The 26,828-nt window shown below is 46.2% G+C and overlaps 1 protein-coding gene across 1 annotated transcript in view; it reads left to right on the plus strand.

Moving 5' to 3' along the window:
- The window catches only part of LOC146830584 (uncharacterized), a 50,159-nt gene extending 42,199 nt beyond the window's left edge, over positions 1-7,960 (plus strand). The window contains exon 3 of the mRNA XM_085604784.1: positions 6,904-7,960. Within this exon, the coding sequence (XP_085460910.1) occupies positions 6,904-7,505 (602 nt within the window). The 3' untranslated portion in view covers positions 7,506-7,960. The remainder of the gene's footprint in view (positions 1-6,903) is intronic.
- Positions 7,961-26,828: the final 18,868 nt, after the last annotated feature.

Genomic DNA, 26,828 nt, shown 5'->3' on the forward strand with positions numbered 1-26,828 from the left:
CTGCCACGGACTTTCACTAATATAGAGGTGCATTTCCTCATGGAAAATTCCGGCCCGTAACCTGCCGCCCACCAAATTCTTGTACCTCCCCGTACCAAGGACACGTTCCCAGCCGGCCGGCCTGATGTAGTGTCTTCGGCATGAAGAAAAATACAATCCTTCGATAAGGGCCGGCCTGAACCGGTTCTCTCCAAGCGAATAACACCTCATAACTAAAACATTACATTTGACCTAGAAGCATCCCAAGCTGCCGGAGCAGAAAGAAAGATGGAGTCTCTCCCGTTTGAGGCCTACCAGGCCTGAATTCAGCACGGCTCCATGAAATACCCTCACTACAGGACAGGTTATCCCTAATACTAACGAATCTATCCCCTAGGCTATGTGTGCAAGCCCTGATCTATGGGGAAGAGCACAGGATCATGTCAAAGTGCCTAGTAAATAGGCTCCATTCACTACTCTAACCCTTAGACTTGGATGGTAAGAGACTGAAGTCACATTCATCACCCTTCAACACAAGAAGGCCGGGAAAATCGAGCAGTACAGATGCCTACTGTGCCTTCGCTCTACCGTTATCTATGCTGCCCCCTCTCTTGTTTTTTTGTACTGTTTGAGATCAAGTGTTGTCCGTGTCTTCAAATAACCACCACTCCCCCGCCGTCTCTCATGTTGTTGTGATGCCTTTTAATGCCTGTTACATGTTTACAAAAAAATTTATAAAACGCAGGCTTTTTTGGGCGATGCCTCTGCCAATGCTTTTATATTAGCCGTGTCAAAAAAGTAAGTCTGGTGTCTCTCGGCACTGACGTCACTAGGGACTGTTCTCTGTGTAGAGGCGGGCAGTGATGCAAGCTCCTCTGCATGGATGGGGGTTGTATTCCTCAGACACATGCCTCTTGCTAGCGGGCTTGCTGTTTAGGACTACAACTTCCAGAGGGCCTCCGAGGCTGCACAGTAGAATCACATTGAAAGAATTAAACAAGCATTGGAAATGCAATAGGTCTCACATTTATTGGAGTTGGAGCTATTGGCATTGTAAATGGCAATGTTTTGTACTTGTGCAATAGGTCTTGCTTGTATTTGTTGGAGCTATTGACATTGTAAATGCAATGTTTTTTATTTATCCTCGGGGATTTATATAGCACAAACTTAACACGAAGGTATCAGAGCGCATTAAATGACTCGCAGTAAAGGAAATAACCTTTGGGGAGAGGTGGCTTAATAGAGCTGGCGAACCAGGTTCGAGTCCCCGTAATTATGAGCAAATCACGTAAACACCCCGTGCCTAAAAACATACACATGGACAAAAAGTGAACCTGGCGAAACGATATATTAACAAGCGCTAACTGACAGCTATGGGAAAAGTGCCCAAGAGCACACCGCCAGAACCGGGTGCATCTGAAGACTGGACGCCAAAGTTAATCACGTGACAGATGCTGCAGTAATTTAACTAGAGTTGTCAAGTTTGGTAGTTGTATCTGTGGCTTTATTTATTCTGCCCGATAATGTAACAGTAGTGACACTTTTACAAAGTTCCAAAGGGGCTGGGGCCATGCAGTGGTGGTAAACAGAGCTCCGGTGGGGCAGGGCGATTCATAAGAGCGTAGAACTGGGGTGCGATGTCAGGCACCGGTCGAAGCTGAGCAGCAAAAGAAACGACAAAAGAATGCATGTGCCACTCTAGGTTTTAGTAAGACGTTTTGGCTTTTAATGCTTCATAAACAATAACAATTCCTGGAAACCATAGAATGGAGCAGCAAGATCGCTGACAATTTTGTTCAGAGGAGCCTAAAATAAGTTATAATACCATACTTACAGGCATGGTTGAAAGGTGTATAAATAAACAAGAAATGTCCAGAACTGAGAGCACGTAGGCAACCAGGATTACACGTTGCTTTCGGCTCACATATTCAGCCTCACTTTCTTTCTCTTCATCTTTCTGGTTTAGCTCCTGATACTTTTTACTGTTTCGTACAAAACATTGCCATTTACAATGCCAATAGCTCCAACTCCAATAAATGTGAGACCTATTGCATTTCCAATGCTTGTTTAATTCTTTCAATGTGATTCTACTGTGCAGCCTGGTGGATACGGATTGGAACGTACTGATATTTAGACACAGCATAGGGCATGGGATTTGGCCTGTATTGGCAAGGACATGGGTGCAAGGAGTAATTGCCCGCAGAATGGAAGTCAGAGGGTAGGAGTATTGCTTTTCTGGAATTTTTTCCATTAGTGGTAGCGATCACATTGTGGGGTGCGGGACTGGCACATCAAAGGGTGTGATTTAGGGTGGATAACATGACGGTGGTCTAGATAGTGAACAGTCAGTCAGCCGGGGACATACAGGTGTTGAATTTATTGCAGGTATTTGTGCTTTGATGTCTGAGGCAAGAGATTTTAAGGCAAGGCATGTGCCAGGAGTGGACAATAACATTGTGGATGCTTTGTTGCATTCACAGTGGGAGAAAATCCATGGACTGGCCATAGAGCGGACAGACACAAGACACTCATGCCTGAGGAACTGTAGCAAGTAGGAATAAAAAAAATGCTACAACTGGTGGTAGGAATTTTGGCTGAGTCTACCAGGAGTGCATATGGTCAGGCATGGTCCGAATTTCTGGATCCTGAGGCACAGCGCAGACCATTGGGTTGGAGACAGATGGAAGATGTGCTGCAATTTATACTGACTATGATGAAAGGGAGACTGTAGCCGGGAAGTTAGTGAGAATTGCATTCATGGGCAAATTAGCATGGGGCTCTGCCTCATCGGCAGGGGAACTGGGGAAGAGAATGCGCAAAGGCTGGGCTTGAGAGCAGGGTCTGGAGGGACGGAAGAGGCCGCCCTTGTCATGGCAGTTGTTCAGCAATGTGTTACACATGCCGCCAGTAGTGTGCGCTGGGCATGAGGAGGCATTTTTGTTCACTACGCTCATGTCCTGATTGTTTTTTGGCGCATTCTGAGTGTTGAAACTGTTGGGAGGGGGCGCAAGGGGTTGTGCTGGGAGGCCGTTGCTCGCCAAGAAGAGAGGTTGGAGTATTGCTGCGCAATCCTAAAATGGTTCAGAGGTCGAAAGGCAGGAGCGTGGCTCTTCCAATATACCCAGTACCTTCCCTGTGCCTGGTATTTTGGGGCAACAAGTTGAGAGCTACACGTGGGAAGGTGTTCAGGCATGTGTGAGATGTTATGTTTTATGTTATGTTATAGGGTTTTTATATAGCGCCTATCACCGCCGGTCTCTAAGCGCTCAACAGAAAAACCACAAACATACTGACGCCTCAGTGCCATCTGCCTGCTCCAATTAGACTGAAGATATTACCTTTCCAAAAAGGTGTGTCTTCAGTTTTTTCCTAAAGGAGAGTAACTGTGAGTCTTCCTTCAGACTAGCCGGAAGGTTATTCCAAAGTTGAGGAATGAGTACTGAGAAAGCACAGCCTCCTTTGGTTTTTAAATTAAATCTGGGTTGAGCCAGATTGGAGATAAGACCAGAGCGTAGGAGTCTGCCGGGAACATACTTCCTCAGGCGTTGCTTGATATACTCTGGGGCGTTGCCGAAGAGAACCTTGTGGGCCATGCAGAGACATTTAAATTGGACCCTAAACTTCACGGGCAGCCAGTGCAACTTACTAAGAAGGATAGTTGCATGTGAGCTTCTCGGAAGAGAGAAGATCAGCCTGGCTGCGTCATTCTGCACAACCTGCAGTTTCCTCAGCCACTTCTGCGATAAGCCCAGATACAAAGCATTACCATAATCAAGCCTCGAAAGAACAGTCGCTGAGACAATAGTTTGTAATGTGGAAGCTGAAAGAATGGTGGTAAGCTTACGTAACTGCCGCATCACGGCCGTGCAGGAGCCCACCACAGCCGACACTTGAGGGGCCATGGTAAGATCCGCATCGCTCTTTAGGCCAAGACTCTTCACCACTGTGCTGGGAATGGGAGTTTTACCAAGTTCTGGGGGCCAGTACAGATCATCCCAAGGGGTGGCCTTGTTGGTAAGCACCAACACCTCCGTTTTCTCGGCATTCACCTTGAGGAAATTACTGGTCATCCAGTTGACCGTAAATCTAAGCAAGTTCCTTACCGATTCCTGGGCTTCTTTTGTTTCTTCCAGCTGCACCAGTAGCTGCGTGTCATCACCTTAGTTAAAAATCTCACAATTTCTACGCGCGAGTTCTTCCATCAGAGGTTGCAGGTAGATGTTGAATAGTAAGGAAGATAGTGCGGACCCCTGAGGCACCCCCCATGTCACATCCTCAATCCCGGACAACTGATCCCCCATCTGAACCCTCTGAGTACGGCCTGATAGGAAGGATTCTAACCACTTGAACGCCTGGCCAGCTATCCCCAGCTTCGCGATACGATCCAGCAAGATGGTATGGCTGACCGTATCGAAGGCTGCCGACAGGTCTAGCAGAATTAGGGCACATGGTTGTTTGTTGTCTGCTCTGATTCGTAACTCATCGGTGACCGTAGCCATAACCAGTTCTGTGCTGTGCTGTGGCCGGAAACCCGCCTGCCTGGCATGAAGTAGATGGTGTTCTTCCAGATAGCTGGCCAAGGCGTTCAAGACATGTTTTTCCAAGATCTTACTAAGAAAAGGCAGCTGGGAGATAGGCCTGTAATTTTTCAATGACCTAGTGTCAACACCCGCTTTCTTCAGAAGTGGGGAAACTCTGGCTTCCTTCAGAGATACTGGAAGGTAGCCCGCTTCTAGAGAGGCATTCAGTAGGTGCAGCAGTTGGGGCTGAATACCTGGCAGAGCCAGTTTAAAGATTTTCGGGGGACAAGGATCTATAGTAGATCCTGATTTGATATAGCCGACAAGTTCTGTCAGATGCTTACCATCAATAACAGGGAAGCTATTCAAAGTCCCAGCTGGCTGCGGAGTGTGTAGGCACGATGGCGGTGGCAGACTATCTGAAAGCGTGGCAATGTCCATCAGAATATCCTGTACCTTCTGAAGGAAGAAGCCTTGAAAGGTGTCACAGTCGGGTTGGTCCGACCCGAGACTTTTATCACTTAGCTGCGTGAGTTCCCTTAGAATCACAAAGGTCTCTCTTTGTTTGTTTGTGGCCTCCCTGATTCTATTCTCATAGAAGGCGGATTTCCTTGCCAGGATAGCCAATTTGTAGCTGGCCAAAAGTGATTTAAACGTTAATGACTCTGCTGACCTATAATTCAGTCTCCACCTACGCTCCGCCTTACGGAGAGCTTGCTTCTTTTCTTTAAGTGAAGCATCAAACCAGGGAGCACCCTTTCCTTTTTTCCGGGTGAGCTCCAGTCGTTCTGCGGCAAGCTTATCTAAAGCAGATCGGATACAGGTTGTAAGGGTCATAGTATATGAGTCCAGATTCACCTGCTTCATCTTAGGAGGGGGGGAGGAGAGTAGAGTCGACACTAAGGAATCAGCCTCAATCTTCTTCCAAGAGCGGACATTCCTCCTTATTTGTAGAGGGGCCGCTAATAAGGGGTCTCCCAGAACCCAGCACTTGATCAGATAATGATCTGACCAGATGCAACGGCTAACTTCCAGAATTTTCATCAGTGACAGAGAAGACCAAACAAGGTCAAGAGTGTGGCCCTTCACATGGGTGGGGCCCTTTATAAGTTGGTTTAAATGGAGAGCAGAGAGGTTAGATTCAAACTCTGTCACAGTGGGCCCCCTGGGGACCTTGTCCCAATGATAGTTAAAATCCCCAGCCACTATAAGGGACTTATATCTGGAGGCCAGATCCGTCAATAGTTCAAAAAAAGTATCATTAAATTCTGGTGAACTCTGAGGTGGACGATATACTAGCAGTAACAGGATGCATGAGGATTTTAATGCTATTTTTATCCCTAATACTTCTGCGCAGTCACAGTTTTCTGCAACAATCTGTGTCACCTTAAGGTTCTTCTTGAACACGATTGCTACCCCTCCCCCTCTGCTGTCCTTAGGGCGGTTATACCACAGAGCATCAAAATTAGGAGGTAGGGCTGCTAAAATGTCCGGTGTTGATGAGGTACCTAACCATGTTTCAGAGAGTGCAAGGATGTCTATCTCGCCCTCACCCAGAAGTGTAAATACCTCAAGATGGTGCTTCTGCAAAGAGCGTGTGTTAAGCGTGGCGATCATCAGACCTTGTGTGCTAGTGTGGTTAGGTATGTCCTCTCCCTGTAGCAAAGCTTCCGACCTAAGACTAGCATGAGTTATCCCATCCAACATGGTTTTACCTGGTCGGAGAGATCTGAGGGTAGCAGGTGAGTAAACACGTGGTCGGTCGGGGGGGTGGCCCTTTGGCCCGTCCTGGCCCGGACGGGCACCGACGGGCTTTCCTCTGGCGCTCCTCCGGCGCGACGCTGCGCGCGTACGCTGCACGCGACCATAATGGCCTTTAAGTAGCGTGTAGCAGGCGGCGCTCGTTCCAACTAGAACGCAGCCCCGGAAACGTCCTGGGGGCGTCTCAGCCCTACACCCAAGATGGCGGTCGGGAGCTTGGTGGAATACAAACACCCAAATGGTGAGTGGTGCTGTCAAAATTTTTAAGTGCAGGCAATGCGGGCAGTTGGGGGACAGGCAAAAGAAATTTGTAACAACAAAAACGGCAAATACACAGTTTTTAAAATAAGCTTGGCAATAATTGCAGCAGCAGCGATGGTTAAAAAACACAACGTCGCGTTAGCGTAGCAGTCAATCTGTTGCCCCGGTTCGACTGCTGTCACTGAGGCAAGACTATGGGATCCATTCATTCTGCATTGGGGCAGCAAATTAAGTGGGCACTAGGTGATAGTCTAGGGAGGACATTATGCAGCTGGAAAGATGGACTACGGACTGCTTTCAGAGATAAGTGAAGCTAGAATGGTTGGATTGTTGAGATGGGGAGCCATTGTTTAAAGCTATTGATTGTGCTTATCTGTTTCAGGTTCCGTTCCGGTCCCGGCAGCTGAGGACAAATCCATCTGGGTTGTGGGCCATTCGGTCATAAAATGGGCCGCTAGACAAGCAGCACAGAGGGGACATGGAGAGAACCTGGGCTTTGACAGACACCTGTTCTTGGTTAAATGGTGTGGTAAAGAGGGCATGCGGTGGAAAGAGTTATTTAGTCGATTGAACAGTATGTTAGCAGGCAGGAGATGCCCGGATGTTTTAGTTATTCACCTTGGGGAAAATGACCTGGTGGTGGAGACGGGTCTGACACTCATGCGCACAATGAAGCAGGATTTATTGGAAATCAAGAGACAGTGGGCAGGATGCTTCGTGATATGGACTGAGTTTATTCCTAGACGGAACTGGAGAGGGGCCCACAGGCAGGAGGCGATTGACAGGGCTCGCAAGAAATTAAACCGGGAGATGGGACGTTTTTGCAGGAAGGAGGGCTTTGGGCGAATTGAGCATGCAGACCTCAGATTTGAAAATAGGGAGTTTTTTCGGGGAGATGGGGAGCATCTCTCCAGGTATGGGACTGACTTATACTTGCTGGAATTGAGAGAGGTACTAGCGCGGACATTGAATATTAGACGGTGATTTGGATACGGGAAGACAGTAGGGTGCAAGGAAGGGGGCAAGAAAAGTCCACAATTGGGCCTTTATCTGGTTGGTGGTGGCCTGGAAAGTTTTGCTTGCGTTTACATACATTTTATTGGCCTTGCCATAAGCATACCACGCTGAAATGGAGGGGACGAACAACCTCTCACCTGGAATAGGCAGGAAGTTATTGGTTACTTATAGGAGTTTAAGGGGTCAGATATTAATGGAGAAAGTCATAGCCTGTAGGGGAAAGTTAAGGTTTGAAACTGTATAACTGAAGTACAATAGGTAGTAGATAGTTATCGAGTTAGGTGTGTGGGGGAACAGGGGTGGGGGGGTAGGAAAAAGGATAGTTCATGTTTTGTATTGTGCAATTTTAGTTTTGTAAGGCGGAATGCCAGGAAAATGTTTTGTGATGTTCACCTGTTCAAAATAAAGCTGCCTTTTTAATGCAAAATAAAGTGGTCAGTAGTTTGTGCTGCGGCTCTCTCTCCCAAAGATCAGTTCTCCTTGCCTCCTCCAGAGGTGCGTCACTGGCATCATTATTCTGCACGTTGGCCATTATTCGATTTCAATTTTATTTTCTTTGCCATTTTGTATGACAGTGTAAGCATACATTGAAATTCATTATCACAGGGCAATTATGCATTTTTGATTTTTTTTTATCTGGCCCCCACCCATCCAGCACCTACCCACCCACCCTGTGGAGTTGGCCATTGTCTTACATTCTGTTATCCTCTGTTTGACACACAATCATGTGCTAGTTCCTTTGCAGTTTCCTAGTACAAATTTAACCAAAGTTGCCAGTTAGAGCCAGTCAGTCATGTTCATGCGTTATTTATCAACTTCGCTTACACATGAACCTCAATGAAACTGTCATATCATTACCGTGTTGGTTTCCTCTTTATAAACTACCCATTTTCCTCTATCCATCTAGTCACTGGTGCCCAGGGAAGCCTTTCATTTGTGAGCGTATTCCCCTCCTTGCATAAATAGCCTTATCCAGATTATAATTTGCCAGCAGGCGAGAAAGCCATTGCTGTAATAACATTACATGTATATTTGTAAAGCGCACATTCACCACTACGGGTATCTTTGCGCTGAATACAGATGTTTGTTGTTATCCAACTCAATGGTACTCATTTTATCGACCTCAGATGGATGAAAGGCTAAGTGGACCCGCCGGGATTTGAACCTGTGAACATGAGGTCAAACACAGGCTCCTGCAGTAGACGCATTAGTCCACTGAGCCACCATACCCGGTGGGGCGGGGTTGGGATCTAACCATGTCGATGCTATGCATAGACGGAGAAATGCCATTCCAATAAACACTAATTCCTCTCCGATTTTCTCCAGTGTATCCTGTGGTACCCCAAGCCCTATCAGGGACGGGGAGAGGGAACATTCCACTCCTAATACAGGAGGCAAAGATATGGATCAGGTCTGCCTGAAATAATGCACACCGGGGGCATTATGTTCCTTTCCCAGTACCCCATTTGGCAGTTTGTTTTGGAGTTTAGTATAGTGAAAAGCAAGTTTTGTAGTATTGTGCCTGTAACCGGGCCGGAATTAAAATGTTCTGTGCCAATTTACATGAGTGAAAAAATAGGTCTTCCGAAACCCCAATTTCCTCTTTCCACTTTAGTGCCCGTTTCCCAATGTCATCTTGTGCAGTTCAGGGAAGTTCCCCTTTAGCAACAAGATCATATATTTCCTGGGGTCGTTCCCTTCGGCTCCTGACCACTAACCAACTTGATAAGCCAAAAACTCACTAATCCCTGACCGGCGAGCCACACTGCCACAAGAAAATGAGGTGTCAGTTATAACTGCCCACTCCTTCGAAGTCCTAGCCCCGCCCACCTGGCAGCCAATTACCCCCTTTGTGGTTACTGCCATACTACTTGCCGAAAGCGCCCGGGGTAAGGGCTCCTAGATTACCCACACCCACCCACTCCCATCTGGAGGTGGGTGAGTGAGTGAATTACTTAAAGAAAGCCACGTTCACCTCGAGGCATCTTGGCACTAAAACTGTAATTGCCAGCTGGAAGAGGAGACAGGAAGAGCCTCATCAATAAAACACATGTATTTGGAGAGCTCACTTATCCTGATCGATAACACACAAGGGAATAAAGTATACTGAGGGGAACCAATCGCACAGAAAGAGAGAGCATATGGCTATCACATTTAAGGTAGTGTATAGCGATTAAAAACACTCAAAAAATCGGAGGGAAGCATGTGCATCCCACAAAAGAAAATTAGAGCTTGCAGGATGAAATCAACTGTATACACTTCGTAAAAGAAAACATCAATTAAGGACCACTGTGCTTTCAAGCACAGTAGAAACTTCTGGGGCAATTTTTCCCTTCATTGAATTTATTGTCTATTTAAGTGCCTTGTTAAAAAATTCAATTCGATAGACTAGAGGTGGAACACGAAGTCCCATTTCCTTTTACCATATATATGTAACATTGACATCATATACAATGCACTTTCAATCTTTAATGTCAACGCATAGGTATTTGGCCTCTATACAGTTTATGTTTGTAATGGATTTTCTTTATGTCCATCGTTTTGCTGGTCATGTGACGTTTTTAATCATTGCACTGTCACTTTAAAACAGCACAGAAAATACCCCATTATGTCATGTGAACAAGGCTCGCAAAAGCCGAAACGCGTAATGACGACCACGGAGTAAAAATCTAATTTTGCACGTACTTTGGGTCCGTTTCCGTTTTTGGTGTTAGGAATTTTTGGGGAAAGAACAGAAGAAAGTGATATATATACACACAAGCATTAATGGCTGCACTTGCGGGCAGTAACAGCTGGTAATTACCCTCCCCACAATGATGGGCCTTAGTGGTAAGTAAGAGGGCATAACAAGGGGGGGGAGATAATAACACAATTAGCACATCCTCCTTCCACCCTCAAAAAGTAGGAAGCTTTGCAGGAGCGGTCTTCTACCTAAAAGATGAAGGGAAAAAAAACCTGCATTCTTCCTCTTCAGAAGCACCCGCCTCTTCACAGACGGCTAGCTGAGCTCCCTCTTCAGAAGCACCCGCCTCTTCACAGACGGCTAACTGAGCTCCCTCTTCACAAGCACCCTCCTCTTCACAGACAGCTAGCTGAGCTCTATCTTCAGAAGCACCCGCCTTTTCACAGACGGCTAGCTGAGCTCCCTCTTCAGAAGCACCCGCCTCTTCACAGACGGCTAACTGAGCTCCCTCTTCACAAGCACCCTCCTCTTCACAGACAGCTAGCTGAGCTTCCTCTTCAGAAGCACCCACCTCTTCACAGACGGCTAGCTGAGCTCCATCATCAGAAGCACCCAGCCCCACACAGACGGCTAGCTGAGCTCCATCTTCAGAAGCACCCACCTCTTCACAGACGGCTAGCTGAGCTCCTCTTTGTGACTTTGCTGAGACGAAAGCCCAATCCGCCAAAAATATATAAAAACATTTGCGTTGCTTATCTAAAGGCAGTTGTTTGACTTGGTATCAGTAGGCGTGTTTCCCCTGAGTTTTTGCTTTCTGACCTCCAGGTTTTGACTCTGTTTTTGCTGGCGTAACGTTTCTGCACACTTTTCACACTGCTGATCAGTGGTAAAGTGCAGGCGCTCCCTTGTGTAAATTGTGGTATGGATTGGTGTTTCCATGAATGGATATTCGATTTACTTGTTAGTCCCTAGTAAAGTGCACTGAGTGTGCCAGGGCCTGTGAATCACATGCTACTCGTGGGTGGGCCTGCAGCACTGATTGTGCCACCCACATGAGTAGTCCTGAAAAGGTACCTCAGACCTGCCATTGGAGAGTCTGCGCGCAGTTTGTAACTGCCACATCGACTTGGCCAGTGCACACAATTGCCAGTCCCTAACCTTCCCTTTTCTTACATGTCAGGCACCTCTAAGGTAGGCCCAAGGTACACTTGTGGGCAGGGTGCATTGTAATTGAAAGGTGGGACATGCCCGGATGTGTGTGGCATGTCCCGATAGTGAATTACAGCCAATTTTGTTTTTCACTATTGCAAGGCTACTGGTTCCCCATAGGAAAGAATGGGAGGTTTGTTTATAACATCTTATAAACGTCACTGGCCCAGGGAATTAGGTAGGAAAATGAAGTATAGTATGCCTGAACTCAGAATCTAAAGCTGCATCCTTTAGTGAAGGTGATTTTTATATTCTGTGTTTGAAAATACCATTTTTAGAAAGTAGGTATTTTCTTGCTCAGTCATCCTGTGTGCCTCTGCTGGAATGTGAATTGCCTGTGTTGGTTTTGGATGACAGAAGGCTGGGTAGCCAGAGGGGCTCCAGATAGTCTAGGTAGGTCGGGAGAGGGCTGAATAGGCCTGGGCTGCGATGGGGTAAGGAGATTTCCTTGCACCTCAAAGGGCCTGGTCTGCCTCTGACAATGCCGTCTCCACCTCCTGCCTGGAAATCACACCAGAGAAGGCCGAACTGGTTCTGGCCGGGCACAGACACCCTCTGCCTGCAAGATCAATGGATTTTTGTGTACAAATACTGGAGCACAGACCCTTGAACTTTAGAACTCATCTGGATCAAGAAGACTGCCAAGAAGAAGAGCTGGAGAAGCTGTGAGGAGGAACTACCACTTTGCTGTGTTCTTCGCTGGGCTGACCTGCAGTGGCTGCTTCTGTCTTGGGCAGTGAAAGGCCTGGACTGGACTTTCTGCAACTTAATTTGTGAGTCTCTCCAAGGGCTTGAGGTAGAGCTTGCCCCCTGTTCACGAAGTCTCAGGAACAGCAAAGACTTCAAGCTCTTCTGCCCACAGCACTGGGGACTGTGTGTTTTGTGCTGTATCAGAGGAAAAGCAACTCGACGACGTCTACGACGCCACTGCGGACTCCGTGTCCTGAATGCGCCGCAGAGGGTACCGCTACAACGCAACCTTGGTCTCACTGACGATGCCTGTTGATGCTGCCACCGAGCCGCAGCTTGCACCGCGACCTGTGGGCACCGCACTGCCTCGCTTCACGCCGAAGCCTTGGCACCACAGAGAGCACCGCCACAACACCGCACCGCGACCTTGGGCTCACCGATGACGCCTGCTGATGCCGCCACCTAGCCGCTGCTCGCACTGCAACCTGTGGGCACCGCACTTCGCACCGCCTTGCTTCACGAGGATTCCTTGGTCTTCCCAACACCGCCGCTCCACACTGAAATCGACGCCTCTTCTGGCACGGTGGTTTGAGGGCACCGCTCGTAAGTCACTCGAAGCACCGCCCTCATCCCGCACCGCAGCCTTGGCCCACCGACGCCGGCACCATCCATCGACTCCCACTCGTCAGCCGACGACAGCGCTTCAGCAGCGACAACGCCGCTGCTTGCACCGTAACCTGCCAGCACCGCGACGAGCGCCGCCTTCATCTTGCACCGCGACCTTGGTCTCACCGACGACGTCATCTGACGCCGTCACCGAGCTGCTGCTTGCACTGCAACCTAGGGGCACTGGGCACTGCACGCTGCACTTCGCACCGCAGCACCCGATGCCTGCCGACGCCAGCGCTCCTGATTCCATCAGAGAGGAGCTCGACCTGCAACGCGAGTGACTTCAAGGGCCTCATGTTGAGTTGCTTGATGGAAATAAATCCAGGAGCAGATGAAGAAATAGAAGATTTATTGACAAACACAACCTGGCATCCGACCACCTCGACGATCCAGCAGCAACTGTCATCTATCGAGTGCCGTCAGCCTTACACTCTAAGAACGCACCATACTGAATACTCCAGAACAGGTAGGAGAACTCCAGAAACCTGAATACACAGGTAAGTTACATTACAACACATCCTCCTCCTTAATAATGTAACAACATAAACCCCAATTGAAACATCATGAAAAGAACACACAGAACATGCAAGTTAAACAGTGACAAAATCTTGCAAATACGAAGGTGGCCTGCGTGTTCTAACACTGCACCTCAATTGAGAACCTTCTACAACATCCTCAACCCCATGGGCATCTGTCAGCACCTCTGGAAAAGAAAACCTCTCCCTCTCCTTTTGTTCAAAATCAGACAACTTATCAGGGATGAACATCATACCTGAACACCCCTCATCTACACGAACTTGTTCCGCAACAGAACCACCCCTCTGATATAAAGCTACTCTGCGCAAATTCCACTTTTGTCCTCCTTCAACCACCACAAAATCTTTCCCTACACCAATCACCTTACAAGGACTAGAGAACTTACTTAACCCCGCTTTGACCCTACCAAGTTTCAATTTGACCCAATCTCCCACCTTAAATTTTGAGTCAACAAACTCTTCAGTATGTTCACCACCCGAAACTATCCATTCCCTGAGCCAACTCGGAACTAACCGAGACCCTGGAACACGTCCTCTCATGCTTTGAAACGGAGAAACCTGAGTTACACTATGTGTGGTGACCCGATATGCCCAAAGCATCTCTTCCACCATACGTCTAGGAGACTGTCCATTTGCCAAAGCAAGTTGGATGGTCCCTTTCACTAACCTGTTTGCTCGCTCAACCATTCCATTCCCCATGGGATTGTATAAGGAAGTGCACGCATGTTTAACACCACTTCTCCAAAAAACAACGCATCTCCCCAGAAGTTAATTGCGTTCCGTTATCCGTCAACATCATGTGGGGCACCCCTTCGTCCCCAAACAACTTTCCCAAAACTCCAATTGTCGACTGAGTAGTGATATCCTTTAAAAAATTCACTACCAACCATCTTGAATGAACATCAATAATTACCACAGCAAAACGCATGTCCGACGTTAGTTCCGACATGGGACCAATAAAGTCCAAGCAAATTGTATGCCACGCCTTCCCCGGGTCAGTAATGTGTCCCATGATTTTCTGATTCCCAACTTTCAATCTTTTTTCACTTTCCTTGCAGAGTGTGCAACTCTCAACCCATCTACGAATTTGATCATCCATTCCTGGCCACCAATATTCTTGTTTGACTCTTCTAATAGTCATCCCCTGACCCAGATGACCCTCATGAGCTAGTTTAAAAATGTGCAAACGCAATTCATCAGGAGGCACAAATCTATCCCCTCTCATCACTACATTAGAGCCACTCAATGAGAGTTAATTCAAAAGTTTCCAAAAAGGTCTAACTCCAACAGAAACCATGTTCTCACGAGGAGCACCTTTCTTAATTAAAGCTATAACTTCTAACAATGTTCTGTCCGCCTCCATTTCTTGAGTCCACTGAGCTTTGGAAAACGTTCCTAGAGTACACTCCCCTAGTTCACATACAAAAGCTACTGCCTCTTCAGACCCCGATTTCTTAACCAAATCCTTGTCTACCAACTCCCAATCTAAGGACATCCGAGATAAACAATCCGCTTGCAAATTCCTCCATCCTTGTATAAAAACAACCTCATACAAGTACTCCTGCAACCTTGCAGCCAATCTCGCTAAACGAGCAGAACCTTTACCAGCTCCTCCCACCGACAGAATTTTCATGAGCGGCTTATGATCCGTCCTGAGGACGAATCTTGAACCCCACAAATACACCCTGAAATGCTCGACTCCCCATGCCGCTGCAAGTGCCTCACTCTCAATTACTGAATAATTTCTTTCTGCTGGAGTTAACGTTCTAGATGCAAATGCTATAGTTCTCTCCACCCCACGTTGGTTTTGCGAAAATACTACACCAATCCCTGTGAGGCTCGCATCCACAGTGAGAAAAGATTTACTCTTAGGCATAAAGGGAGCTAAAATTCCAGCATTACCAATTCCATGCTTGATGTTTACCAAAGCGTCTTGCTGTTCAACGCCCCAAATAAACTTGGCACCCTTACGGAGAAGACATCTTAAAGTCTCGGAAATATCTGCAAATCCCCGGACAAACTTGGAATAGTACTCAACTAGGCCCAAAAATGATTTAAGCTGGTCCCTATCTTTAGGAGACGGTGCATCTTTTATAGCCTCCAACAAGTCACGTTTAGGGGCTAACCCCTTGTCCGAAATGGTATACCCCAGATATTCAACCTGCTCGGTCAAAAACGTACATTTGTCTTTGTTAACTGTAAGCCCTGCATTTTCTAATTTCCACAGCACTTGTCTCAAAAGAGCATTATGTTCTCTCACAGTCTTTCCCAAAACCAAAATGTCATCCTGAAAATAGACAACCCCTACCAAGCCCTTCAACATATTGGACATCATCCTCTGAAAAACTCTGAAAAACACTCGCAGCCGAGGCTAAACCAAACAGCATGCGAGTGAATTGAAACGTTCCCTCTGTGGTAATAAACGCTGTGAGTGGCATAGAATCTGGGTGTAATCTAATCTGATGATACGCACTTCTCAAATCTATTTTTGAAAAATACTTTCCCCCTCCCACAGATTGTAGCAATTCATTGATGTTAGGTAGAGGAAACGTGTCCATTACTATGTCTTTATTGAGAGATCTTAAATCAATGCAGAATCTGAGACGCCCATCAGATTTAAGCGTCAAAACTACTGGTGAAATCCATGCAGATGCTTCTACAGGTTCAATAACCCCTGACTTTAATAGATCTTCCAAAAGATCTTTCAACCCCTGTCTCACAGATAAGGGCACTTTTCTCAACTTGTGTTGCACTGGGCTAGCATTCGGTTTAAGGATAATTTTATGGACATACCCTTCTACGCAGCCCAATCTGTCTTCAAAAACCTTGTGTGCATCTTGCAAGATGTGATCAATTTGCACGTCATCATCAACCACCATTATTTGATTAGGAGACCTCGGATTGATTATAATGTGCAAATCAAACTGATGCATCCAACCAATAATTGGTGGACCATCTTTGGCTATGTACACTTTGCCTTGAGTACTCCTTGTACCAAATTTGATTGTACCAGACATATAACCCAAGATATCAATCGATTCTCCTTGATAACTTACTGGACTGATGTCTTTATCCAATAAAGTGACACCCTTCCACAACATGAGAAAGAGAGATTCAGGAATAATCGTGAACATGGAACTCGAGTCTACCATAAGGGTAACATCCACACCACACACATTAAACTCTGCAGTTGGTCTAGTTGTTCTGCGTATGTCTTGACATGATTCCTCATGTAAACTATTGGTCTCCTCTTCCAAAACTAACACTCGGTTAATGGTTTGTTGCACCACTGCACCTGGTTGAACTACATTTACTTTATACTTGGATTTGTCTAAAGTGTCTGACGACTTACACATGCGTGCATAATGTCCTTTGCCGCCACACTTTTTGCACACCTGATCTAATGCATAACATTTCTTATAGTCAGCTAAATGGTATTGACTACCGCATCTAAGGCATTCTCTATTCTTTGTTCTAGAAATAGAAGTGGAGGCGTGAGCACCTTTCACGCTATTTTCCGAAACCGCCCCAACATCCACTTCAGCATCTTTGACAATATCAACATTAGCAATATCACTGTTAGGTCTATCTCTCTTGCTTAACTCTTTTATACATTTTTGTGACTCTTCAATCACTTTAGCCAAATCGATTGCTTCATTTAATGAAGGGTCTTTAGCAGCCCACAACCTCTCTTGAATTTTCCTCTCCCGACATTGTACAATGAGCTGGTCACGGATCATTTCTTCTGCCATTGTGCCAAAACGACATTTTACAGACAGTTCACGTAACCTGGCCACAAAGTCATCAATGCTTTCACCCTCTACTTGAGGTTGCGTGTAGAACTTATACCTCGTCATGACTAGATTAATAGACTTTGCAAACCTGGTCTCAAGTCGTTTGATCGCCTCCTTGTATTCATCATCCATGGGTTGGCCATTAGCGCCCATGGCAACCGGAAGATATTTAAAGACACGTTGACCTTCGCTCCCCAATGCACTAAGTAACAAGGCTTTCTTCCTTTGTGGAGAGAAATTAACACCATCAAGTGCAATAATGTAATTTTCTAACATTCCCACCCAATCTTCCCATATAATAGTGGGTGAACCTGGGGATGGTAAAAATGAAGGAGGCATAATGACATTTGAGTGTGCTTCAGCCATGAATAAAATAATTCTGCACACAACGATGGTTGAATCAAAGTAAGTTCACACACGAATAAGCAGACTCTCACTAAATAGGTAGTATCCAGTTGTCAGTTCACTGTATCGAGGAAGAACTAAGACGTGTACATCACGTGAAGTCAAGTTTCACTTTCGCCCAAAACCCAAAATACTTCGTAGCAGTTCAGGACTCACCAAATGATAAAACGATCATCACCAAGAAATGCCGATTTCGTGAATTTATGGTTAGCTGATCTCCTGAGGTGACGCGATAAAGTTAATGAAAGAAAAAAAAACAAAGATGGCGGCACGTATCTTCCGTCATACGTTGCGCACAGCGTTGCTCACGCACATACCCAGATGCGCGTTCTCCGTACGCTGTGCGTTTCACCTAAGATGACGTAGGGGATCAGTTTGCCGTTAAGCGTGCACTGAGTCTCGTGCGAACTCGGCGATCCGACTTGCCCCGAAGACCAGCAAAATTTTGCTAAATAGCAAGAGAACAGTACCTTGAGCCGCGTAAACTCCTTTGAGATGAATCCTCAGGTCCCACAATCACTTGAAACCGCAATTGGTAACCAAACTGCAACGAAGGGCGAAACAACAAAGTAGATCACCAGGTCGTGTTAAGGAGCGTCGAGGACAACGAGGATATCGTCGCCAAAATTGTTGAGTTGCTTGATGGAAATAAATCCAGGAGCAGATGAAGAAATAGAAGATTTATTGACAAACACAACCTGGCATCCGACCACCTCGACGATCCAGCAGCAACTGTTATCTATCGAGTGCCGTCAGCCTTACACTCTAAGAACGCACCATACTGAATACTCCAGAACAGGTAGGAGAACTCCAGAAACCTGAATACACAGGTAAGTTACATTACAACACCTCATCACCCTGCATTTCTCATAGGTACTGTTTGCGGGTCTTCCCGACACCGTAACTGGCCCGCGACCCTGAGAGCCAGCCATAACTGTGGGATTTGTTGTTCACAACGCCATGGTTGCCCCGGACGGAGCTACCAACAGCGAGGGACTTTGTTTTAAACTTATTTTGATAACTACGTAATTTTTTTTCACATTTAGTATTGTGTTTTTTTTTTCGTTTTTGTCTTGTTTTAATTATATAAAAATATTGGATATTTTTCTAAACTGGTGTGGTGTCCTTTTGTAGTGCGTACACTGTATTTCTGTGGGTTTTGTGCAAATGCTTTACACACTGCCTCTAAGATAAGCCTGACTGCTCGTGCCAAGCTACCAAGGAAGTGAGCAGGGGTTATTATAGGAGTGTAACTCCCTTATCCTGACTAGAGTGGAGATTTTTGCCTGACTTTGGCCCTTGCCTACCGTAAATCCCATTTCTAACAGCTGTTTTAGTAAAAAGTTGGCGAGTTATCCAAAATAATTGGGACAAGCTTCACAACTAAAAATACAATGTATATTTGGCACCTTAAGCTTAGTGACAAAAAGAAACAAGCATTGGCATAGCCAATAGGTTTCGCCATGCAACAGTTGATGTTGTTGCACCAAGGATATTGTGCTTGATAACGAAATACTTACAAGGTTCCAAAAGTGAGACCTATTGGACTGAGGTTGAGTGTTGTTGCTTGTGTTGAGTAAGAATGGGCACTGCCGAACTGTATTGAGCTGTAAAGAGCCCATGCGTCTGGTGTGAATTAGCATCTGCATTTGCATGTTTCATTTTAAATGCCTGAGGTAGTATGTCGAACAAGTACACTGGACATATGGAGTGTCTGGAAATATAAACGAATGTGGGAGGGGCGCATAGTGACGTGATGCATTACTCACATAGCAGCCGAGCAGTGAGCAACATGCACTTAATCAGAGTGACTCCAGTCATCGGGGGCTTTGGTTGTCTTTCTGTTTATGTGAAGGAGTAGTGTTTTCATGGTGGCGTGGTAGGGCCCCTTTAAAGTTGAAAAAGGATTGATATATCTCACTGAAGGGTAAGGGTGTTCGAGCTTTGGGTCGCCAGTGTAAAATGATGCAAATCAATAGGTGGTGTAACGAGAGGTGGGTTACTAAGGTGGTCTTGTGGTATGGGGGCCTGGTCAGAGACCTCCAAGGAGATGGTCTGTCAAGGTCGGAGTAGGGAGGCGGGGGTGGGCACCTGTTTTACGCAGTAACACACCATTCTTGGAGTCTGGGGAGGCTGAACGGGAGCGAGGGGTGAAATTAGGAACTCTTTTGGAGGCTTAGGGAGTGATGGTGAGGTAGTCTGAGTACATTTCACACGCTCTGGGCACTAGAATGTTAATCGGGGTCTTGGCCGAATTGAAAAGGGGAGAGGACCAGGTTTGAGTCTTGGCATCGGCTGAATGTCATGTGATTCTGGGCAGATCACTGAATCTCCCTTTGCCTAGAAATCAATGCGATCTGGTGTGATGTAACTGGTTCTCATGTAAAGCACTCCAGTATCTGCAGGTCGAGTTGGCGCTATAGAAAACTGTTTACAAAATGAGGAGGGGGTGTTTGGAAGAGGCTGAACTATTCGTAATGGGGGCAAGGCTCTGTTCAGGAAATGAATGACAGTGCTTCATTTCATGCTCGAAATGATCTCCCGGGTGGTAGCAGGCGGAGGGAGAAGCCAAGAAGGGCGAATTGAACCCGGGGGACTGGGAGGGTCTTTGGAGCAGAGAAGGGCAGCGACACAGTTGTGCGTGAGGCAGCACATGGCCATTCACAGGTGAACTTCGCAGGGGCAGAGGGTTCTCGAAGTGTCTAGAACGCGGGTTGAGTCAGTGCCCTCTGCGGACAGGCGCTGTTAAGCTATTGCCTAAACCATACATTGTTTGACATTTCAGAAGGCATTCTATAAACTGAAGTTTCCTTTAAAAGAACGTTCACAATTTAATTTGTGGTAAGGGCACTGTATTATTCTGGGTGAAATTCCTGGTTGAGGAGCTGCGGAAAGGGTTTGTGAGAGGGGTTGAAATACAGACTAAAAGCTTGAGGCTTAAAGAGGCCGCTCTGAACAGCCAGGCCCACCCCTCGCCGCCCTGTCACGAACACACACATATCTGGAGGTTGTACAGATGTGATGGGCACATAGAAAATGTAAGTTCAATTAATTTCTAAAATCACAGTCATTTATTTATCGATGGCTATGTTTAGAAAGAAAAGGAATCGAAAATATACACTCTCTACAGTTCACTATTAGCAGCACGCTTGGTGTTGTCAATATAGTGAAAGTTTATATTTGACATTGTTTTTGGACAGCGCAGTATTGTCAAGTGACTCAACTTCTAGGCGCTGTCACGTGGCTGGCGAGTTCGAGACGCTTATGAGTTGTGGATCATTCCAGAAGAAAGTGCAGATGGTGTTGGAGAGTTGGAAGGAAAGAGGAGGGAAGGAATAAAAGAGATGACGATAGCACAAAAAAAACTGGAGAGAGTTTGCGAGTCCAGAAAGAAAAGGAGGCTGGGGAAGGGAATACAAAGCGAGGGAGCGAGGATAAAAAACAAACAAGCACTACTAATGCATTGACTGAATGCCCTGCAAGACTAAATACCAGCAGTTGTTTTCCGAAAGACAATATATGGTCACCCTTCTAGATTAACAACACGGGCGCACAGTGAACAATGGTGGCGGTAGCCCCCTCCCACCACGCTTTAATTAAAGTTTAAAAATTGACTGTGCGCCTGTGTTGTTAATCTAAAAGGGCGATATGCGAGTGTCTGCATGTAATTTGAAAGTTAAATAAAAGTTGTACTTACACAATGGCCCCTTACAGCATGCTGCTTCTGAGCCTTTGTAAGCGTTGAAAGATCAGGAAACATGCGCTGCGAAACTGGAGAGTTGGGGTCTGGGGGGGCTGGAGCGAGAGCAAGGAGAGGTTCCTGAGGGGCTATTAGGAGTCTGCAAACAACAACAAACAAGCGTGCCCGCGAAAGTAAACGCAATATTTGTAATATGACCCAGAACAGATGGCACCCTGCGCGCCTCTGCTCGCTCCCGCAAGGTGGATGCATTTACTGGGAAATGTGGGACATGCACCCCCCTTTGGCCAAGTGCCTTAATTTTTGAAAGCCACACAAAATGGCCAATACAATGTGTGCAACAAAAATAAAGCCACACGCACAAGTTTACTGAAAAGCTGGAGTGATTCCAAGAGGTCATCTAGAGTAGCGCATTGGCGCTGCGCTAGGCTCGACCTAAAAAGAAGATTTCAATAATCCAAAAAAAAAGTTATCCATCTTCAGTAACTATCTATCAGGTGGATCCTCTTTCGAACTGCATATTCATTCCCACATGAATGCGCCCAGGCACCATGGAGCCATGGTTCTAGACAACTGACTTCTCCCAGAGTGCGATGTCTGAGCGCCAGGTGGCACCATCTGCGACTTCAGTTCTCGTTCTTTTTTTATTGGGTCGAGCCTGGACAGCGCATGCGCTGCTCTGTGAGCCATGCTGTATTGGAGTATGTACTTGAAGCTCTGCCCACTCTCCGCCCATATTTTTCATTGGCTTGTGTCCTTGTCCTTGTAAATGCTGGCTTCTGATTCGTGAATAGGCTTGTTAGTCCCTCCTTAGTACTGACTTCTCTTCATTTGTCACCTCCCATGAGGACTGGCCCATTTACTTCAGTTGTAGCACAGTACGTCTTGTTTAGACTGTAAGCACTGTTTTCTTTAATGAGTTTCTCTTACTGCAGGAGGGCAGGAGGGTCTCTTATGCGCAGTTGTGACCATTGGCTTGTTTATTTAACTTGTAGCAAACAGGGTTCCCTTCAGGGGCCATGGGAGACAGAAGGGCGCCACTCAGCGATGCCTTCAAGCATTTGGAATGCAATAGGTCTCGCATTTGCAAGAGTTTAAGCTATTGGCATTGTAAATGACAATGCCTTTTATTTATGTTTTAAAAACCAAAACATAAATAAAAGGCATTGTCATTTACAATGCCAATAGCTCAAACTCACGTAAATGCGATACCTATTGCATTGCAGATGCTTGTTTACGTTGTTCTTAGAGACAGAGACAAAGCTAAGAGAAAGCAATGCAGTGCACAAAACAAGCTCTTTTCTACGCTGGGAGGACACTTCATCGGAACAGAGGTAATGCAGCAACAATGCACCATAGCGTTCTAGCCAGTTGACAACCAAGGAAACCAACCCAGCAAATGCAATGGAAAATAATGACATAGAAAAGAGCATAGGTCACAAGGGGAAATCACCACCAGGAAAAACATCAGATATTGACTCCCATCCGATCAGCAAATGCCAGCGTACCACAGGCATCACTGCTTGTAGGCAAAGTCTGTAAGACACGCACAAATCAACCAAGCATCGGCAGATATTCATAAAAACCCTGGACATAAAAACACTAGTGTTCAACGCCCCTGCAATGAATTAGGACAGTGGTTCTTAACCTGCGGTCTGAAGCTCCCTGGGATTTTGCGAGGCCTACTCAGGGGGTCTGCGACCGCTTTAGAAATTAAATAGTATTACAATTAATAAATTAAAATTAACAAAGTATATACAGATAAAGAAGCAAAATTGATTATGTAAAAACTTGAATTAAACAAAATATTTCAGTATTCGAGCATCTGTATGGTGTGTACTCGATTTCATTTTGTGTGTGTATTGTTTTGAAGCAAATCATAAAAATTGCTTAGGCCAGGAGGTCCCGGCTTCCAATAATGGTTCAGTGGAGGTCCCCAGATTCCAGTAATGAATCAGTGGGGGTCCCCGGCTTCCAATAATGGTTCAGTGGAGGTCCCCAGATTCCAGTAATGAATCAGTGGGGGTCCCCGGCTTCCAATAATGGTTCAGTGGAGGTCCCCAGATTCCAGTAATGAATCAGTGGGGGTCCCCGGCTTCCAATAATGGTTCAGTGGAGGTCCCCAGATTCCAGTAATGAATCAGTGGGGGTCCCCGGCTTCCAATAATGGTTCAGTGGAGGTCCCCAGATTCCAGTAATGAATCAGTGGAGTTCCTCAGATGTCAAAAGGTTAACAACCGCTGAGCATGGACTTGTGAAGTCCAATATGACAGGAACCTCAAAACAGCGTTGCGAAAGCCAATAAGTCTCACCTTTAGGACATATTGGGTTTGTCAGTGTCTTTTGGCAATGATGTAAAGTATCGGCAGGATGCTGTGCAGTATGGCTAAATGTTGAAATAGAGGAGAGATGATGACCACGTCATTTTGTAGGTGCATCACCATGCATTGGTACCTCTGAAATGGCGTAGGTGTCTTTTTTCCCCCCAGCTTACTGATACAAGATGGATCGGTAAATAAAAATATGAAATTGAAGTAGTGTGAAAGTGATTTTTTATGGCGGAGGTGCCCGCAGCAATTTGCTGCCTGACCCTCCTCTGCCCCCTCCAAAAAAACAAAAAAGGATATATATAGATAGATAGATAGATAGATAGATAGATAGATAGATAGATAGATAGATAGATAGATAGATAGATAGATAGATAGATAGATAGATAGATAGATAGATAGATAGATAGATATACTTCTTCCTGCTTCGTCACCATACGGCGGCACTAACTCCCGATGCGTTTCGGTCCTCCTAGACCTTGATCACGGGATAAAATCATTCTGTCCATCACCTCGGTTTGTTCTCTCTATTGCGAAATTATCACTTCCAGGTTTTCCCTAGCAGTTTGGGAATTCAATTTCACTGAATCCTCAGTGGAGGGATTTTGTTCATCGTGCTCTTTGCAAATAGCAAACAAAAGGTGCTAAAGTGCTTCAAGTGCCAGTGCAATTTATAATTGTTCTTGCGAGAGGAATTACTTTAGTTTGGTTTCTCCCTCATGTTCATGTTTTGAAATCTCTGCCTCTGTTTTATTGTTCCTGTGTGTATCGAGTATGTTAAAAGCCAAGTAACTCGCGCCTGAAGCATCGGGCCTGATGGTATTTGTAGTTTGTGACATGCCTATTGAATTGTATGCCCTCCAGTGAGCCGAGCGTGGGTCATACATGCATTTCAGATTTAGGCCCCCTAAAGGAAAGATTTCAAAATGTGAATGAGAGAGAAACAAAAATAAAAAGCAGCCACAAGGTCAAAGATTTATGACCACAATGCAGATGTGATGTATCTTCAAGTCAACATAAACACCTCCCTCCTCTCTTTGGGACCGAAGTGGAAGCACACACAAAAAATGGACCTAGCAGATAAGGTGGCAGGGAAGTAACTGGGAGCTGGTTGGGGTGGGAAGCAAGGTAGAGTGTTTGGGGGAGGGGAAAAGCAGCACACGAGGGAAAACCAACACTGAAGGCGGGTGGGGGGGATACAGAAAGGAGAAAAACACGAAACATGGGGAGTATGTGAAGGAAAGAAGCAAACAAGACAGAGCTTGCAGTACATGTGGGAGACAGCAACACAGGGGTAGATATCGGGAGGCGGGGAGGGGCTAGAAGTACAAGACTGAGTGGAAAATACCTGCACACTCAAGCAGTGCTAATCCAAAGAGAAACAAGCATTTGCAATGCATTAGGTCTCGCATTTGGGAAAGTTTGAGCTATTGGCATTTGTAAATGACAATGCCTTTTATTAATGTGTTGTTTTTAAAAACTGATAAATAAAAGGCATTGTCATTTACAATGCCAATAGCTTAAACTCTTGCAAATGCGAGACCTATTTCATTGTAAATGCTTGTTAATATATGGGAGCATTTTTACAACCATCCACGCAGCCCTTAATAAATAAATTCTTGAGGTCGTTGTCAATCCTCCATGGTGGGATTTAACTGTGTTACACCCGTGCACTTCAAGTGGTGCACTGTAGAACCAGGGAACCAAGTACAAGCCCACCCCGGCATCCCACCTTTAGGCTGCGCAGTTTTACATAATTCACCAAACATGCACTGTGGTTAAGCACATACTTTATAAACGCCGGCGCTCCCCCCGCTGTGCATGCCTGCTCTCTTTAATGCTAGACTTGTGTCTGACTGTAAATTAATTGGTGCCGATTAAGAGCCCTCTGATACCTTCGGATAAAGTTTGCGCTATATAAAAGTGCAAGCAAATAAATAAAAAAGCCTACCTGTAGCACATCCGTTCTTATTCTGCGATGCCACATGCCTTCGGGTCCCTGTACTGATTAACTGCACCCGGCTGTGGGTAACCTCCATGGCAGGAACAACGTGTTGTGGGGCAGACGCGGGGAATGTAGCCACTGTCCTGTGGCTGCACCGCGGGGTAACAGTAAGGGGCAATAAGGCAGGGAGTCGGTACAGCTGTGCCATGGCAGTGTAGTCCTCTGTGCAGGCCGGGCATGGGGGTTGCTGTTGGCTGACGAGAAATGGTGAGGAGGTGCCGGTTCAGTATGCCTGCTTCCTTATCTTGGGAAGGCCACAGTTATTAAAAAAAAACGTGTTGGGTGACCCGCTGCAAGGAGGTGTACGGGCGCCATTATTGAAAGTAAAAAAAAACAAAAACATTTGGCCGAGCTGTGCACAAGAAGATGCGCGGCAGCCATCATTTAATGTAAATAAAATAAGGTTCTCCACTGGAGCAATATATCAAAATTAAAAGATACACGTTACCATCTGTTTTTTTTAATATAGTGCGAACTTGACTTGAAAGTATCGGCGCGCTTTACATGAGCACCAATTGCATTACAGAGGGACGCATTTTTCAGCACCGGGAGATTGTGATTTGTCTACAATCGCAGAATGTTCGAGCCCCCGCCACACTCATACCTGGTTCCCAGCTTCAAAGTTGGCCGCCGTTGGGAATGCAACCTCGGCTTTACATATAAAAACGACTTGCCAAATGCGGGGGCGCCCATGTTCCAATAGGAAAGGGCGCCGTGCTAACATGTTAAGTGTGACACCCGGCATGAGGGTTGCTGTTGGCCGAGGGGAATTGGTGAGGAGGTGCCAGTTTGGTATGCCTGCTTCCTGATACACTGATCTTGGGCAGGCCACGGTATTAAAAAAAAAAACGAGTTGGGCGAAAGTGAAATTGATGGATGGCAATGCGTCCGTGAGACTAGCCCTGTGGTGGGGGAGGGACAGTTGTGAGAGGCGCCATGAGGAAACAATCTCTCGGCATGCTGTGGCGGGGGAGCGCATTCCTTGCGGGGGAGTGGACCCTTTGAAGTATGATGCCGAGGCTGTGGCTACACGTGCACGCGCCAGTGGGCTGAAGCGCTTCCCCAAACGGATTGCATGGCGGCACGATGCACATGATTGTGCGCGTGCTCGCCATGCAATCCACTTTTGGGAGCACTTTGAAATGCCCCCCTTACTAGAGTCTCGCCTAGCGATTGCGTAAACGCAATAGCTAGGTGAGACCTAAGAAGGTAGCTCCTTAAAAGTCAGCAGTGGAAGGTCAGAAACCAGCCAGTCAGAGGGATTGTAAAGAG

The sequence above is a fragment of the Triturus cristatus genome, chromosome 5_1 (assembly GCF_964204655.1).
Source record: "Triturus cristatus chromosome 5_1, aTriCri1.1, whole genome shotgun sequence".
In the NCBI taxonomy this organism is placed as follows: domain Eukaryota; kingdom Metazoa; phylum Chordata; class Amphibia; order Caudata; family Salamandridae; genus Triturus; species Triturus cristatus.